This window comes from Apostichopus japonicus, chromosome 20 (assembly GCF_037975245.1).
Source record: "Apostichopus japonicus isolate 1M-3 chromosome 20, ASM3797524v1, whole genome shotgun sequence".
Taxonomy (NCBI): Eukaryota; Metazoa; Echinodermata; class Holothuroidea; order Aspidochirotida; family Stichopodidae; genus Apostichopus; species Apostichopus japonicus.
The window spans coordinates 31,496,248-31,512,422 of NC_092580.1; the positions used below are offsets into that span (position 1 = coordinate 31,496,248).

The 16,175-nt window shown below is 37.6% G+C and overlaps 1 protein-coding gene across 4 annotated transcripts in view; it reads left to right on the forward strand.

Moving 5' to 3' along the window:
- LOC139961055 (ATP-binding cassette sub-family C member 9-like) overlaps window positions 1-16,175 on the forward strand; it is a 44,356-nt gene that overhangs the window by 18,611 nt on the left and 9,570 nt on the right. For 2 of the 4 annotated variants that reach the window (XM_071959891.1, XM_071959892.1), the window contains exons 17-22: window positions 1,357-1,591; window positions 2,247-2,467; window positions 2,850-3,019; window positions 3,561-3,630; window positions 13,808-13,965; window positions 15,777-15,869. In XM_071959891.1, coding sequence (XP_071815992.1) covers window positions 1,357-1,591; window positions 2,247-2,467; window positions 2,850-3,019; window positions 3,561-3,630; window positions 13,808-13,965; window positions 15,777-15,869 — 947 coding nt within the window. Of the gene's footprint in view, window positions 1-1,356; window positions 1,592-2,246; window positions 2,468-2,849; window positions 3,020-3,560; window positions 3,631-7,137; window positions 7,296-8,283; window positions 8,442-13,807; window positions 13,966-15,776; window positions 15,870-16,175 lie in introns of all 4 variants that reach the window. The other 2 variants (XM_071959895.1, XM_071959894.1) reach the window with 2 other exon arrangements.

Below are 16,175 nucleotides of genomic sequence, written 5' to 3' on the forward strand. Positions count from 1 at the left end.
GGCGCGAATTACTATCTAAGCGGAGCGCCACCATCGGTTGGCGCGTAGCGTACAGAAAATTTTTGAATAAAGATACTCCCTAGATCGCAGGAAATTACCCTTTCCGGGCCTGGCTAATTTGCAGATAAACGAAGAATAAGGTGTCATCGCCAAATTACACCAACAAAATGTGACAAATGTCAATAAGTAGATGAGAGCGCAATAAAAAAGTCAATAATCTAGAATAATTAAAAAGTGGTAAAGAGCTGAAAAAGGCGCCAGCAGTCCATTTGAGTCCGTCAGGGGGGCATCCGCCCCCCTGACCATATGGACGCTCCACCACTGCGCAGCGGGGGTGCAGGCCCTAATTCGCCATTACTAATGTAAAAGAGAGTTTTGACATAATTGGACCTCCATGCTTTTTATACATCTACATGAGACATGTCGTTGTTTACATTAGCATCCCGCGGTATACTGCGCAATTTTAACGGACCGTACGGTACATGATGGCATGCGATGTAATAACCGATGCTTGCTTATATGATATTGACATGAACACGTTGAACGCGCGCAAAAATTTTTGGTTATTTTTTCAGGCAAGTCGGACAGTTTTGAGGCTTTTCATCCTGGAACGCCATTTTCATGCTCACTGATATGATGTGATATCTGCTGTTTGCGTTACAAATTCGAACAGGCGTGTAGCGAGGAATTTGCCAAGGGAGGGGCGAAGCCTGTAGGCAAATTATCTAAGCGTAGCGCCACCATAGGTTGGCGCGAAGCGTACAAGCAAATTTTGGCCGAAAATGTCTCCCAGATCGCTGGAAATGACACTTCCCAGGCCTTGTAAGTTGCCTCTAAGCACTTTCTATTTTGAAATTACTTAGCGATATCATTTAAAAAATGCTGAATGGGGGGGGGGCGGGCGGTCGCCTCCATCCCAAAATGCGTCATGTTCCCTGACGAAATCATTGATCCGTCACTGGCTACCCTTCAGAGCTGTAATGATGTCACTGTTCCTCTTTCTCTTCCCGGTGTCTTAGCGTTTTGCTTTTTCTCCCTCTTTTTCTCCTTTTTCTCTCTTTCTTCTTTTTCTTTTCCCTTCCTTCCTCTCCTTCTCCTCTTTTTTCCCCTCTTTTTTCCTTTTTTCTTCTCTTTTTTTCTCTTCTCTTTTTCTTACCCGGGGGGCGCGCGCCCCCAACGCCCCCCCCTGGATACGCACCTGAATACAGTCAAAAACCTTTTGTTTTGCATGTTTCTGTTCGACCTTTAACATTTCTCTCGAATGCAAGGTGCTGCTGGTTTTGCTTGGTACTGATACAATTGCCATTTATTGACCCTTCAGTTAATCTACCATATCTGGCATTTTTCTATGCTTAGATTGTGGTCATCAAGGATGGGAAAGTGCAGCATCACGGCACATATGACAGTATCTGTGCAGAGAACCCTCAGCTGCAGGAGAGCTGGCAGAAGATGATGAGAGAGGAGGAGGAAGAGAGCGACGCCGAGAGTCTGGACAACGTCTCCATCAACGACGAGAGGAAAGAATTGATGCGGCAGGTCTCGATCAGATCCAAAGAAGAGAAGATACTAAAGAGGAGTCTTTCCGATATAGGTAAAAAAATACCAGCACAAAATATGATGATATGCAATTTTGAGAGTTCCTCCAAATTAATTTCAAGTCATGTTTATCACTCTAAATAAGTATACATTTGAAGAAAATAAATGTATCTAGTATTAAGCTAGGGTATTCCATCACTATGTCTATGCCTTGGTCTATATGCTCCCTTCATAGCAGATGTTGTATATATTCATTGTTTACAACTATACTCCTCGTCTTTAATACGAGAGTCTCTTCGGGTTGTAGCTGATGCAATGTTTCATAAGAACGGATCGAAGAGTTGCTCGTGCTCTGCAGATTAGAGATTCCGTACGGTTTATGGCCCAGTGTTCATGTAACGAAGGGCCAACGCTGACTTCTTATCGAATCAAATCCATCATCATCATCATCATCATTTGGGAATAACACATTTGACAGGTGTTCACCACTTTCAAAAATAGAATTTATGATTACAGCACAAGTGAATATGGCGGCAATGCCAAATAAATACAATATTTTATATTAATCCCGTTACTGAAATAATGTAAGCATAAAGCACCTGCTATTTTCCTTGGGACATGCTTAAATAAAAACGTCTTTTATCTACCTAAATTTGGTCACTTTAAATCAGTGTATGTCAATTTTCTTTTTTTGTGCTTTTATTTGCCAGAGAAAAAGGCTAAATTGGACAAAGAAAAAGGAGCTCTGATGGAGAAGGAGGAGAGAAACAAAGGGTCTGTTTCGTGGCGAGTGTACTGGCATTACATCAAAACATTCAACGCTTTCCTCTTCCTCCTCTGCGTATTCCTCTTTGTTCTGCAAAATGCTGTGATGGTCGGAAACAACTACTGGCTGTCTCTGTGGTCTGAAGCTGGTATTAACGCAACCGAGGTAAGAGAGAGAGAGGTGGAGGAAGAAGATTCTATTTCAGGAAAATTGGTGGAACATTATTGCAAAACATTATTACAAAACAATATTGAAAAATCATTGAAAAACATTGAAAAAAAAAACCCCGAAACCAAACTAAAAAATAAATTTTAAAAATTTTAAAAATTTTAAAAAATGAAAAATTGAAAAATTGAAAAACATTGAAAAATTGAAAAAACCATAAATTGCCAGCTACATGCGGATCTCTATAACTCATGTTTAAAGCAGTGTTTGCATTAACCTGTTTTTGCCAAATTATAACAGTAATATTCTGGGGTTTGTAGCTTAGAAACTTTTGTTTTTTTGTTTTGTTTGTTTTTCATTTGCATGTTTCTTTCGTTGCTAGGAAAACATGGATGAGATCCTCAAGAAGTACCTGCCGGTCTACGGCGCATTAACTATAGCCAGTGTCTTGATGTCGACTCTGAGCACTACAGTGATGTTACTCGCCTCACTGAGGGCAGCAAAGTTCATCCACAATGCCATGTTGTATTGTGTTATCCATGCTCCTTTGCGGTAAGCAAAGTGTCTTGAATAATCCACTAACTGTGTGACATCGCAAGAAAGGGGGCAGGATAGGCGAGGAGAGAGAATTGAGGAGCTGGTCTCAAGCATTTTTGGAAGACAGTAGTTTTACACTCTCTTTTGTCTGTACTACTATATACTGAGTGTTTAATGCAGTGTAATCATATTTTTATAAAAGCCTTCATGAGTCTGCCCTTTCTCTTTTAACAACAATGTGCAGAGGATTTCAAACGTGGGGGGAAGGGACGGGGGAGGGGTGGGGAGCAAATTTTTAATTCTCCTGATTCTCGGTGAAGGTATGAACCTTTTATGGAAGCCCCTCCTGGGCCGGGAGGGGTGGTCTGGGTTCTTGCTCGACTGAATGTCAAGAACGTTTTACTGTCGACGGGCTTATGACCTTTGACACTGAGTGTTAACGTTAATATCTTAGCCATTCCATTTCTTCCATACCCTGAAAGACTTAAAGGGTGTGTGAGTATTTTGACATAATCACTATCGTATGACCAAGAACACTTTTCTTTGCTTTCGTTAGATTTTTTGATACGACTCCAGTGGGAAGAATTCTAAACCGATTTTCATCTGATACGCAAGTTATTGATCAGGTAAGGTTTATATTATTCTTGGTTTGGAGGGTTTTAGCTCATAGGAGAAGTGAGAGATATTTAGAGTAAGAAAGAAAGGGGTGAAGGGGAGTGGTGGGGGTTAGAGTGAGGGTGGGGAGAGTGGAGAGAGGGAGGGAGGAAGAGCAAGGGATAGTTGTAAAGGATATAGAAGAGCAATTTAGAATGGATTGAGAGGTTATGACTAGGATATATGAATGTAGGTTTAAATCTCATCAATAACGCAAGCTATAACGGCTACATGGAGTGTCAAAGTCCAGCTAACATAGCATTATTGTGTATGAACGAATATAAAGATGAAACTAAATGTCATAATATTCATTCAAATGGCGATATAATGTAAATTTATTACACATATTTTTTATAGCATAGGCATATTGTTGATACAATAGTAGGTAAAGTAGATACACCATTGCGTAATGTTGTTAAACTATTAATAAACAAAGTGATACTCTGTTGATAGATTAAATTCATGGGGTATTTGATAGCATTTTTCATAAATATGTTGACATCATTTTAATACTGTAAGTTTTATTGACATATTGCTGATACATTCATTGATAGTTGTAAATGGAATAATTCTGTGTTTTTCTTTTGCTCAGTTATAATAACACCAATATCTTACCTGTACTAGAGAGCCTTTCTTCAGTTAATTCTTGCATGCTTTCGAGATATTATTATTCAGACTGCTGACTATCTCTTTTTGTTTATTTCTTGATATTCCAACTTTAAACTTTCTAAAAACTACTTTCAAATTCAAGATATGACTTGAAAGCTGTTATAAATTTCTCTCAGCTGCATGAAGTGTTAGATTACATGTGTGTACTACAGAATCAAAAAGTTACCTTAGTTCTAGTCAAACAGAATGTAAGGAAACATGAATCCTAGGAGGGGACAGACATCAGGTACCTAGTCAACTCAATAGTTTAAAAAAAGAAATTCAGGAGTAAAGTTTCTCTCCCAGATGTATGCTTGTGCTTAAAATGTTTTCAAGTAGAGCCAGAAAGGGAAATATCTGAACATGCTTCAAGCAGGTTTCAAGCATTTCCCCTGGACACCCACCAGGTTCGCCGTCCTTGACACCCCCTTCATTTTAAGTAATAACAGTGTTCCCCCACCCCCCCCACCCTTGATCAGAAGTAGCTTAAGTACCTTCCAAGCCTCTGGCATAACATAATTTCACACACCTGCACATGCAACCAAACTGCTTACTTATTAGTAAGGGGTGGAGGAGGGGGGTGGGGGGAGGGGCATGTCCTACCTCACAGCATTCTGATTAAATCCAGTAGATCAGAGAATAAAAGTTGAAAGACAACCACTTCAGTGATATTTCCTTCCATTTGAAAATTTATTCAACTGTTACGATTTCTCATTAAAGTTGCTACACATGTTATTCTTTCTTATATGACTCAGTATAATGCTGAAGCTGGCAAAATCCTTTATATATCTTATTTTAAACTACCGTACTAAGTTAAGGTGACCAGACGTCCCCGATTTTCGAGGACAGTCCCCTATTACAGTGTGCTGTCCCCGATGAACAAGTGTCCCTGAAAATGTCCCCGATTCGTCAAAATGTTCTGGAATTTCGAAAATATCCCACATTATTAGTAAAATAATTGTAAAAACAAAATTTAGTCAAGTGTGCAGTCGCAGAACGGAACTAACCAGTATTTCAGGTGGGCCAGTGAAAAGTGGAAACACTGTTAAAATATGCTAGTTCGATCTGGCCTAGCACTCTTTCGTAAAGTAAGTAAATTTCATCTAAGAAAAAGCTACATTTTTTTAAATAAAATTGATTTAAAAAGTGCTTCTAAGTATCACCATTTTACATCTAAGCACAGGGGAGGGGGACATCCCTCCCCTTAGACCCCTCCCCCATATCAGTCACGCAATAAATGTCCCTGATTCCAGTCAGGCAAATATGGTCACCTTATACTAAGTTGCACAGATTTTCATGATTTTATCCAGTCCTTACCAATTTTTGACGAGGTTTCATCGCAATCTCGGCATTTATCTATTGCCTAGTGCGAATCCTGGTATCCAGCATATTTCCATTCCATCTTTACACAATTTTCTGTAACATGTTTACATTTTGTTCTTGCCCCTTTTCAACCTCTTTCCATAGAAATATTAGTTTCAGATATTTCTTTATTCATAAAATATTACCTAAAGATTGTCATGCTGTAAATTTAATTGATAGAAATATTGAATTCAATTCTTGTTTTTGAAATTAAGCTATAAAGCTGCTATTTAGTAACCATGCATATGTAGTGCTAGGAGAACTATTAGTGTTTTAGTTACAGTCTTTCAATTTTAAGCAGGTAGGAGGGGTCCAGGGTCCAGGGTGCAGGGTGGGGTTTTCAACCCCCCTCCCCCCCATTCAACCTCACGCAAAAGTTCAGAAGTAGTTATTATCAGTTGCTTTTGAAACCAATCAACCATTAATACTTTCCAACAGTACAGTACCATACAAAATGTTTCCATTTGTGCACTGGAAAGGGTTTGAGCATGATTTCATGTTAAAGTTTAAAAGATTGATATGATGCCATTAACTTCTCACAAATTTACAAATTATTCTTCAACCCTTCAAAGTTTAAAAGATTAAAATGATGCGATTAACTTCTCACAAATTAACAAATATATTTTTCGACCCTTTCAAGTTTTGGGAATTAGCAGTCATGCCAAGTGATTAACAATTCATCCCAATAGCCAGTGGTCTTATAACATAATGGGAGCATTATCTTTTCCACACTAATTAACTGAAAAAGAAAAATTGGATATGAGAAGATGTTTCGAAACAATTCCAGATCATGTGACTGGTAAAATCATTTGTATTCTATTCCACAACTTTTGTCAACTGCTGGTCCCACCTGCCATTTTCCCTCCCCCTTCCCTTTTCTTTCCTCCCTCCCTCCCACCCACTTTCCTCTTGTCTCTTTGGAAATATTGGTTTGATATGTTCTTTTGGGAATTAAAGGTGGAGAGGGATCCATCTGGGCAAGGGCACAAACTTTGAGGAGCTTTGGGACATGTGTATTTGATTAGAGAAGGGAAATATAAAAATTGTCTCAGATGTTTCGGACAAATATGAATTTTCTGTGCATTATTTACCACCAATTCCAGTATTTCACAATTTGGACAAAAAAGACAATTTTTTTGCTTTTATTATAACTTTTCAATTTCTCAAAGAAAGGACACATTTCAATTATGTTTAATATCTTAAATTTTCAACACAGGAGCACTACTTAAAAAACCAATTTTAATTACAAAAATGGTGAAAAGGTTTATAATGTTCATTAATGAAAAATGGGACACTTAGCCCCATCTCTCTTTCCCTGTCACCTGTGATTGTTGAACCCTTGAAAATGGTTGTTCTTAAAACTCTTGTGGCAACAAGTCACATATTCTTATCCCCTCCATGTCTACCCAGTGTCCTTCTACCCAGCTGCTTTATATCTAGTCTGCTGAATTCTCACCTCTCTTCTCCAGAAACTTGGCCAAACCGTCATGTTCTTCATAACTACAACCTCTGAGTGCATAGCAGCCATTGTTGTTAATGTACTCATAACCTGGTACATCCTCATTGGTATAATCCCCCTATTCTTAGCCTACATCAGTGCTCTAGCATTTTTCATAACCACTTCCAGGTAAGAGGAGTCCTAGATCGACCCAATTAACCCCCCCCCCCCCATCATGCCACCTCCGTTCATAATGCTTTGCATTTCATATCCGATGTATGAACTCTGTCTCTGTTGTGTGTCGATCAGACATAGAAGCTGCGATAGGTAATCAAAAATATAATAAAAAAAATTAAAAAATACATTTATCACTTCCAAACTATATCCCTCTCTGCTCAGAATCCATTTCATAAAATTTCAGGTATTTCATCTCAACAGCAACCATGCACCATGGATTATGTTTTTGTATTAGTACATGTTGTCAATTTGTGGGCTTGCAATTACTTGTTGTAACATAAGTTTGTGTGTCATCGGTTATCATTGGTCAGTTTTGTTCATTCGTTTTTGCTTTCTTTTCTCTCTCTCCCCAGCGCATTGAGCACCCTTCCGTGTGAATATGCGCGTGTTATAAATCACTATAATTATTATTATTGGCTAAAAACTGTTACTGTGACATTACAGCCATTTTGTAATAATCGTTAATGTCTCTATGGTATCCTCAAGGGAGTCATGGCCATGCTCACAAAATGGTATAGAAAATTTGAAAAATTGAGTTGTTTATCTTTTAAACAGGGCAAAATCTACAAATGTTTTTAAAACATGTAAGCATTTGTAAGTGACACTAATGCCGGCCGGTTTTAATCTGTAAAAAATAAACATCTAACATAAAACAAGTAGAGAACAAAAATAGTGTGTGAACTTGTTCATGGGAAACCCAGGAATTAGTCAACGCTGAAGTTACATGCAGGAAGCCTGCCATTTTAGTTTAGTTTTACCTATTCTTCCTGCTGACCCATACCCATCCACCCAACCCCCCCCCCCTCCCCGCCTCTCACTTTCTCCACCAACACACACTTGTGGCACTTCTGTAAGACTTATTAAAATCTATTTCACACAGTTGGTTGGTTCCATGAGTATAAGATTGACCCTTTTGCTGAATTTGTACTCTTCTCTCCAGAAAATAAGTCAGTCAGTTATGTTCTTCATGCGTATTACGATGGAGTGCATTGCAGCCATCATAGTGGATGCCCTTGTGTCCTGGTATTTCCTGGTCGGTATTCTGCCCCTATTCTTTTTGTACATCAGCATCCTGGCCTATTTTATTACCACCTCCAGGTAAGACGTCTGTATTTGCAAGCTGGCCTGTAAAAAAACTTCTCTCTTATGCACATATTATACACAATTTACCCACACGATCTTTCAGCAACCTGTTTCCTTGTACTACTGACCATACTTGCAAATATAATCTATGTCACCATTTTGGGTGTTAATGCACAACCTTGCTACAGCAATGCACCCAATGCATCACTAAAAATGCTTCAGGGTCCGTAAACACCTTTCAATTGCCCTTTAATTTTTGGTTAATTTTTTCTTTCTCTAGTTTAATATCGCTCCTTAAATAATTATCAAGTTGCAAACATTTTATCCAGTCATTACACTTTACCACTTTTGCTTTATACATTATATTCCTCTGCTGCCCCCTTCTTTCACTCTTTGTGCTTCCTAATGTTAAAGTTTTGTACCAATTCTTAGAAAGCTTTTTCTATCCAGTGAACAGGGGAACACTTAATATAGATAGTTCCAGCAATGAGTCTGAACAACTTTTCAAAGTAATGCTGTACAACTTACAACTCGTTATGCTGCGGTTTCATTACGGGAGCAGCATGTATAAATTGCCTTTGAACCCCTGCGCATGTACATGAGACCCTATGTTTGGTATCAGACCCCACGCTCACCATCAATGAGCAGGAAATTGAGCTTTGTTTACTATAAGAAATATAATATATAATATATATATATATAATAAATATATATATATATATATATGTGTATATACCAGCCTTTACATAAATACACAGTGTACTCACAATGGGAATTTGAATAATTAAAAGGAACTGCTCTTTATAGTACAAAGGCTATTTTGTCCGGTTCTGTAAATGATGACTTAATTGTACCTTCAATATAGGAATGGATATAAAACTGCACGATACCTTTCTTTTTTCCAATTTTTTTTCTTTTCTACATAAATTTCCTTATTTTGCAGGTACTTGTTGTCTCATTGATGTTTTTAATTGACGAGTCACTGTCAAGCATAGCGGCTATTCTGGTCAATGCAGTCGTTGCGTGGTTTTTTGTTCTGCCATTTTTACCTCTTCTCTTGGTTTATATCATGGCCATGAATTATTTTATAGCAACATCCAGGTGAGCCTGGATTGAATGTGCAACGACAAATTATGAGATTAGAAATTTTGCTCTTTCTTCTTTTTATTTTGATGCGGTGCTAAATCTGTATATATTTAAAGCAAAAAAAAAAAATGCTTCTGGTAGATACTAAAAATTAATAGAAAAAAATAAAACAAAATGTAACACTCCTTTTTTCTTTATTTTTTTGCCATGGTAGATTAGGTAAATTAGAGTCAGTATATCTTTTGTAAAAAAAAATTCTGCATTAATTTTAAAGCAACCATATGCGTTTCTAAGAAGTATACTAGTTCATAGAGGGCGCTGTTATATCTCGTTCTGCGAATCTTGACTCTTTGACAGCAGATTATAATGGTACCATTAGTTGATCACAGGTAGTATATACAAATTTATTTGTATTAAAGTACTGAAGAAGAGAATTCTTTTGGACCATATTCTTGAAGTTTTAAGTCTCATTTTAAGCCAAGCAAATACCTGCTTTGCTGAAATAGAACGCTGACTTTAGAAGCTGCAATGAAATTATTAAAACATACATGCTTAAAACATTACATTTAGCCGAACCTAAGTTTTAGAGAATATAATAGAATTATAGAAAACATAGTAAAAGTACCAACTTTAAAAACAAATTTACAGCCAGAACTTGGTGTATAAAGGGTTTTATATCCAGAAGGACTGACACCCACATATCTATATTCATTTGCTTGAAAGGCTGGCAAACACCTGGTGTGTTGCTACAGTGAAAATCTCTATCATATTCCCCTGTGTAATTGACAAAGAAGGCTTATTTAATATTTGGAACATTTTAATCATTACAATTCTACAGGCTTAATACATAATAACAAAGCCCCTTCCATCAAAGCATGACTTGATTTATTGTTTGCTTTTTGCGTTAGATTTTATAGATGGTTAGCAAGAAAAAAAAAAAGTATTGTGAGTTTGTGAATATTAATAGTTCTACTGTTACAATTAACTGAATCATGTGCGTGATCTGACGTTGCCAACTGGCAGCCATTTTGTCAAGTCTACAGGTATCATGTGACCAGTAATTGTCCTATACTGTTTATGAACGTTTGTGTTCCATGATTTGTCATTTAGTCTTTTGTTGATTTGTTTGTTGGTTCATGCAGACTCTGTGCATATTCATGTAGCTTTTGCATATTCATAACCATACATTAATCATTGGTCGTGCTGGATACCACTGATGGTAAATACACCAGGGGTATTCGAAGGAGGTTGTGGCTAGCTCATCACCCTTTCCCTCCCCTCCCCCTCCCCTTCCCCCTCTTTCCTCAAACATAAGTGCAATGCTGAAGGTATAACGACCCAGAAAAATGAACTGTCATTGAGATTGTAATATTAACCTCTCCAAATTAATCTAGAAAATGTTTTAATATTTCAGCACAATATTTTGTTTATTTGTTTGTTGGTTCATGCAGACTCTGTGCATATTCATGTGGCTTTTGCATATTCATAGCCATACATTACCATTGGCCGAGCTGGATGCCACTGGCGGTAAAATGCACCATGGATATTGGAAGAAGATTGTTGGCTAATTTATCACCCATCCCCTCCCCCACCCCCTCCTCCCTCTTTCCTCAAACATAAGTGCAATGCTCAAGGGATAAAGCATAGAAAAATTAACTGTCATTGAGAGTTAAATTTTAACCTAGAGCCCCAAATTAATCTACAAAATATTGTAACATTTCATCACAATAATCTTTGAATATTTTGGTGGCACATTAATGGTGTTATCAAATTAGATACTTACATGTGTAAGCTCCGTGGGTTGGTGTCAAAACAAGTGTGACACCTTGGAAACGATTAATATTAGCACAGTTGGTAAAGTCCAACAGATGAAAGGGCCAGGCTCTTTCAAGGTTTACAGTATTCATCCAAGATTTCAATCTTCAATCAAAGTGCTGAATTTATTTAATTTTCTCGGAGGGTTTGACCCTTCAATTAATAATTACTTTCTCGGAGGGTTTGACACTTTCGATTTATAATTATGTTCTCGGAGGGTTTGACCCCTTTCTATTTATAATTGAGATTCACTCAATTTGTTACTTGATAGCATAAACTACCCCAAATACTGCCATTAGGATTCATTCTTGAGCACACCTAATTAATTGACCAGTCACCTGTATGATTGTAAACACAGGTGCTCTAATGGCCAGCACTACAGTACTTTCCTGTGTGTGAAGAACAGTTTAGCTTGACCACTGAAATAATACACAGTGTTTAATCATGAATTTGTGCAGAGTAGCATTCAGTATGCCAAGCATTACCAACTTGGGTAGATATTTATTCTCCCCTGTTTTTAGCCAATAACAGGGGAGTCGGGTGGTATTTGCTATAGGCAGGGAAGATCATTATGGGTTTGACCCTTTCAATTTATAAGTACTTTCTCAGAGGATTTGACCCTTTCAATTTAAAATTACTTTCTTGGAGGTTTTGACCCTTTCAATTTATAAACTGTCAGGCCGTGAGGAGTGTCCAATTGAGCAATAAAATAATATCTTAGTGAGGAGGAAAACCAGGCATTGATGACATTTAAATGAGTATTGAAACAGGATCATTGGTGACCATTCATCCCTTGACTTTCTAGCATATTTGTGGGCATTATGCTAACAGGATGACCTGACCATGTCCCTGACACACATACACCCACACACTTGCATACACATTCATAGCTAAGGACACTCACCCAAATTTCTCATGCCACAAGATTTTCATCAGATCTAAGTTGTGATTGCTATAAAATGAATAAATGATTTAGTCTATGATACTGGACACTACTTGAAGTATGTACTTAAGCTCAATATAATATCAACATCTAATTCATAATTGATCCAAATACTGGAAGAATATAATTGACTATCTCCTACTAATCAAATGAATAGTAATAACAAATGTACTTGAGAATGTTGCAAGGCCACACTTAAGTCACTGAAGCCCAATACAAAAATTATAACATAGAGGATCAATTGTATATTGTAGAAAATTTCATGGACAAATTAATACATGTTCTTTTGAATGAAACCGAAAAAAGGAAATGGTATTAATAATAAAAATAAGTTGTCCTTTAAATTTCAATTTAAGATGTGAATTAAAAGCAAAACGTAGAAATGTCAACTCTAGAAAAAAGTGGACACCTGGATATAGAAATTGGATCAAGATCACGTACGAATTTTTATGAAAGATAAAAAAACGTGACGGATATTAATAGGTAAAACAAATCCTCTGTTTATCATGGTTTAATTTCTACTTGTAGGTTTTTTCAGACTTTAAAAGCAATGGTTGAAAAATTATTGTGGAGGGAAACGATAGCTTCTTCTTCTTAGAGGTATTGAAGACTCGCCCCAAACCGCGTGCCGCCCTCTAGAAAAGTTAACTTTCCGTTGCTTGCAAGTGAAGTTTTCTACGTGAAACGTGATACCTTGTTATCTTTTATCTAGACCTGAGATGTCCATCGCTGCTATGTACACTGTGTTGTGGGTATTGACCGTAGCTGTATATACTGACTGTACACTAGTGTCTAATTACCGACGGTAGCAAGCTGTGTGTGTATCTTCTGGGATCGATGGTGGTGTCTAACACTTCTGTTACACCTCATTCGAAACTAGGTCAGATTACCGGTAGCAGACGTTTCTTTGTGCGCGAGTCTTCACTCCCTTTAAGGACACTAAAAACCTACTATTGATGAGGGTGTTTCGATCACCCTCATGAATTATTAATACTACTTTACTGTTTTAATGCCCCTGCCTCCCCTAACCCCCTTTTTTCCCCTTCCTCCCCTCCTCTGCAAATAACCCCACCCACTTTTTACAGGCTCAGTATTATACCCATGATTACAGTTTTTTTGGTAAAGTGTAAACATGTTTGCTGTTTTTGTAGGTATCAATATAATGTTCAAAAGTACACCTGCCAACACGCCCCAATGATTAATATTGGAAAGATCTTCACAAGATGAGGTAATATTTTATTCAGTGGTGATTTCGGAGGCAGAGGCATGTTAACTTTAATACATATTTGGTAATCCATGATCCATGTGCAGTTTGCAGTACATAGGCAGGGGTATAGCTGGACTACTTGTTTCAGGGGAAGGGGCCGGGGGAGGGGATGGGGGGTGAGCAATGCTTTTTTAGGTGGCAGGCAGAACCTATTTTCTTAGAATTGTATCCATTTTTTTTTTCAAATTAAAAATTAACAGTTCATATTTTTTTACTGCCTTGAGTTTGTCATGTTCTATTCTTTGATCCCTGTTTGACCCCAATTTATAGAAAATTGCGATGTCATTGAACTTTTTCCTGCGAGTTTCGGTAGCTTGCTTGGCTGCCGTAATTGTGAATACTGTGGTTGCCTGGTACTTCATCATAGCCATCATACCTATCTTCATACTGTACCTTTACATTATGAGATTCTTTGTTGCAACGTCAAGGTAAGAACCGGCTGTGAAGGCGTTTCATGTTTCTCGCTGGGGAGAAACTCGCAGGAAAAGCCTGATTTAAGTCATCTGCAGTTCAATTTTCAACTTCTAAGCCAAAAGATAGTAGTTTTCATACTAGATACCTATAGCCTTTACTTTTCTCGATACAAGAATCGGGGGAGCAAAAATGTCATTCGCATAAATTAATCGGGAGGAAATTTACATAACTGTTTAGTCATTCATTTATTGACAGACAATATGCATGGCAGGTATCGTACAAATGTTCATGCCGGTTGCTATGGAGATGGTTAATATGTGTTAGGAGCTTAACATGGTAATGAAACGTTGCCTTTAGAAGACAGTGTGTAAATCATTTGGCTCTACGGGAATATGATGAACGTAATGTGAACAGAATCAAAGTTGACACCACATTTGCTTTTATGAAATGGTACCTCTGACTTAGTGGGATCTGTGATCTAGTCACAGAATTGAAATTGCAAGCATACTTGGATATGATTATACACCAAATGGATATTGGTAGATTGAGATGTAGATCTTGCTACCCACTATGGGAGGGTGAGTGATAGGGTGTGGGATGCTTGGGATAAAGGGGGGGGGGAAGAGGGATCGAGGAAGAGGTTTTTTATAAAATCATATTTAATAACCCAATTAAAAAACATCCCTGCTGCTTGTTTTTTCTGCACTCAGTACACTGCAAGAGTCAAGTAGGTGTAGACAACCAATTTTCTATTCAAATAAAGTTTGGCAATAATAGCAATATTTCTGAATGGAAGGGTTGGGGGGGGGGGGTTGGGGAAGGAAACTTATTTGGGGTCTTTCCTCTATCCTCCATGAGGACATAATATTAAGTTTTTGCGCTTCTTTCCAAATACAAAAAAATTAGTTTCTTGAGAGATGTTTGGGGAGGGGATGTGAGGGGGAGGGTGTGGTGAAGGATGGGGGTTTAATATAACTCTTCCTAACTGGTTGTCTACACCTATGCCTACTTCACTGCTTCCACCATATGCTTTCTCTGGACTCATTTAAATTTAATTGTCTCTATCTGCTTTCTTTTCTTATGCTACAATATTTATTATTAGATAACACTATATATAGATATATATGTATGTATATGCATAACTTTAATTGTATTAAGACTTAAAATTCAAAATTCATCTCTGATTACTGTTAGAAATCAATTGTTTCCCCAAGTTTTTTGATGGACTTTCTAAGTTTAGATATTCATGAGCTAAATTGCTTGGATCAATCTGGCATTCATTCTTTCAAATTGTTTGGACAGTTTTAAAGTTAGCTTTCAATGCTGATACTGATGGCACCCTTCCAATGTAGAGAGCTGTTAAATTAATAGAGTATATGATTTTAATTGACAGATTCCATCAGTCAGGAAAATAGAAAGTTTTCTGTTTTGGTTGCATATTGCAGAAATGTTTGTGAATGTATTGATTCTAGTATCATGGAAAATATGTGGGGTGGGGGGTTGGGTTTGGGGGTGGGGAGTGGTGGGTGAGGGAGACTCGAATGGATCTAGTCCTCTAGCAGTTGTTTAATGGTGTCATTAGCCGTTTTATATTCACCATTCTGAGGGTACTAAATCAGACCTGTTGCATTTAATATGATAAAGTGAGATCAGAAAACGTTTGTTAGCCGTTTAATTCTTCCTCGTGTAGGAAAAGCTTTGGCAATCTGTAAATTGATATGACATCCTTTAACCCTTGTTTAAAAGACTAGCTTTCAAATTACACACATAATGCTCCACCGTCGCTCGTAAGTTTAACGGCATCGTCTCTTTTCCCGGTTAACAGAGAACTGCAACGTCTTGAGAGTATTAGCAGGTCGCCCGTCTTTGCTCATTTCTCGGAATCACTCGGCGGATTGACAACCATCAGAGCCTTCAAGTAAGTTCAGTAAAAAAACACCCGGTTTGATCACAAATTTATTGGATAAAATAAGGTATTTCAACAAGGTTACTGTCTTAACATCCATAGAATGAGGTCATTACATATGTGTAATCTGAAGTTATATATAGCCCTCTTCTACTCATTTTTTAAAATCTTGTGGACATTTGCATGTAACTTTTCTGTCCTCTCCTCCCACACCCTCCAACCCCCCACCCCCCTCCCAACCCCCTTGAGGAAGCACCCTTATATTTCAATACACTGTATTGGATTGACTATAACAAATATTTGTTGTCAGAATTTTAT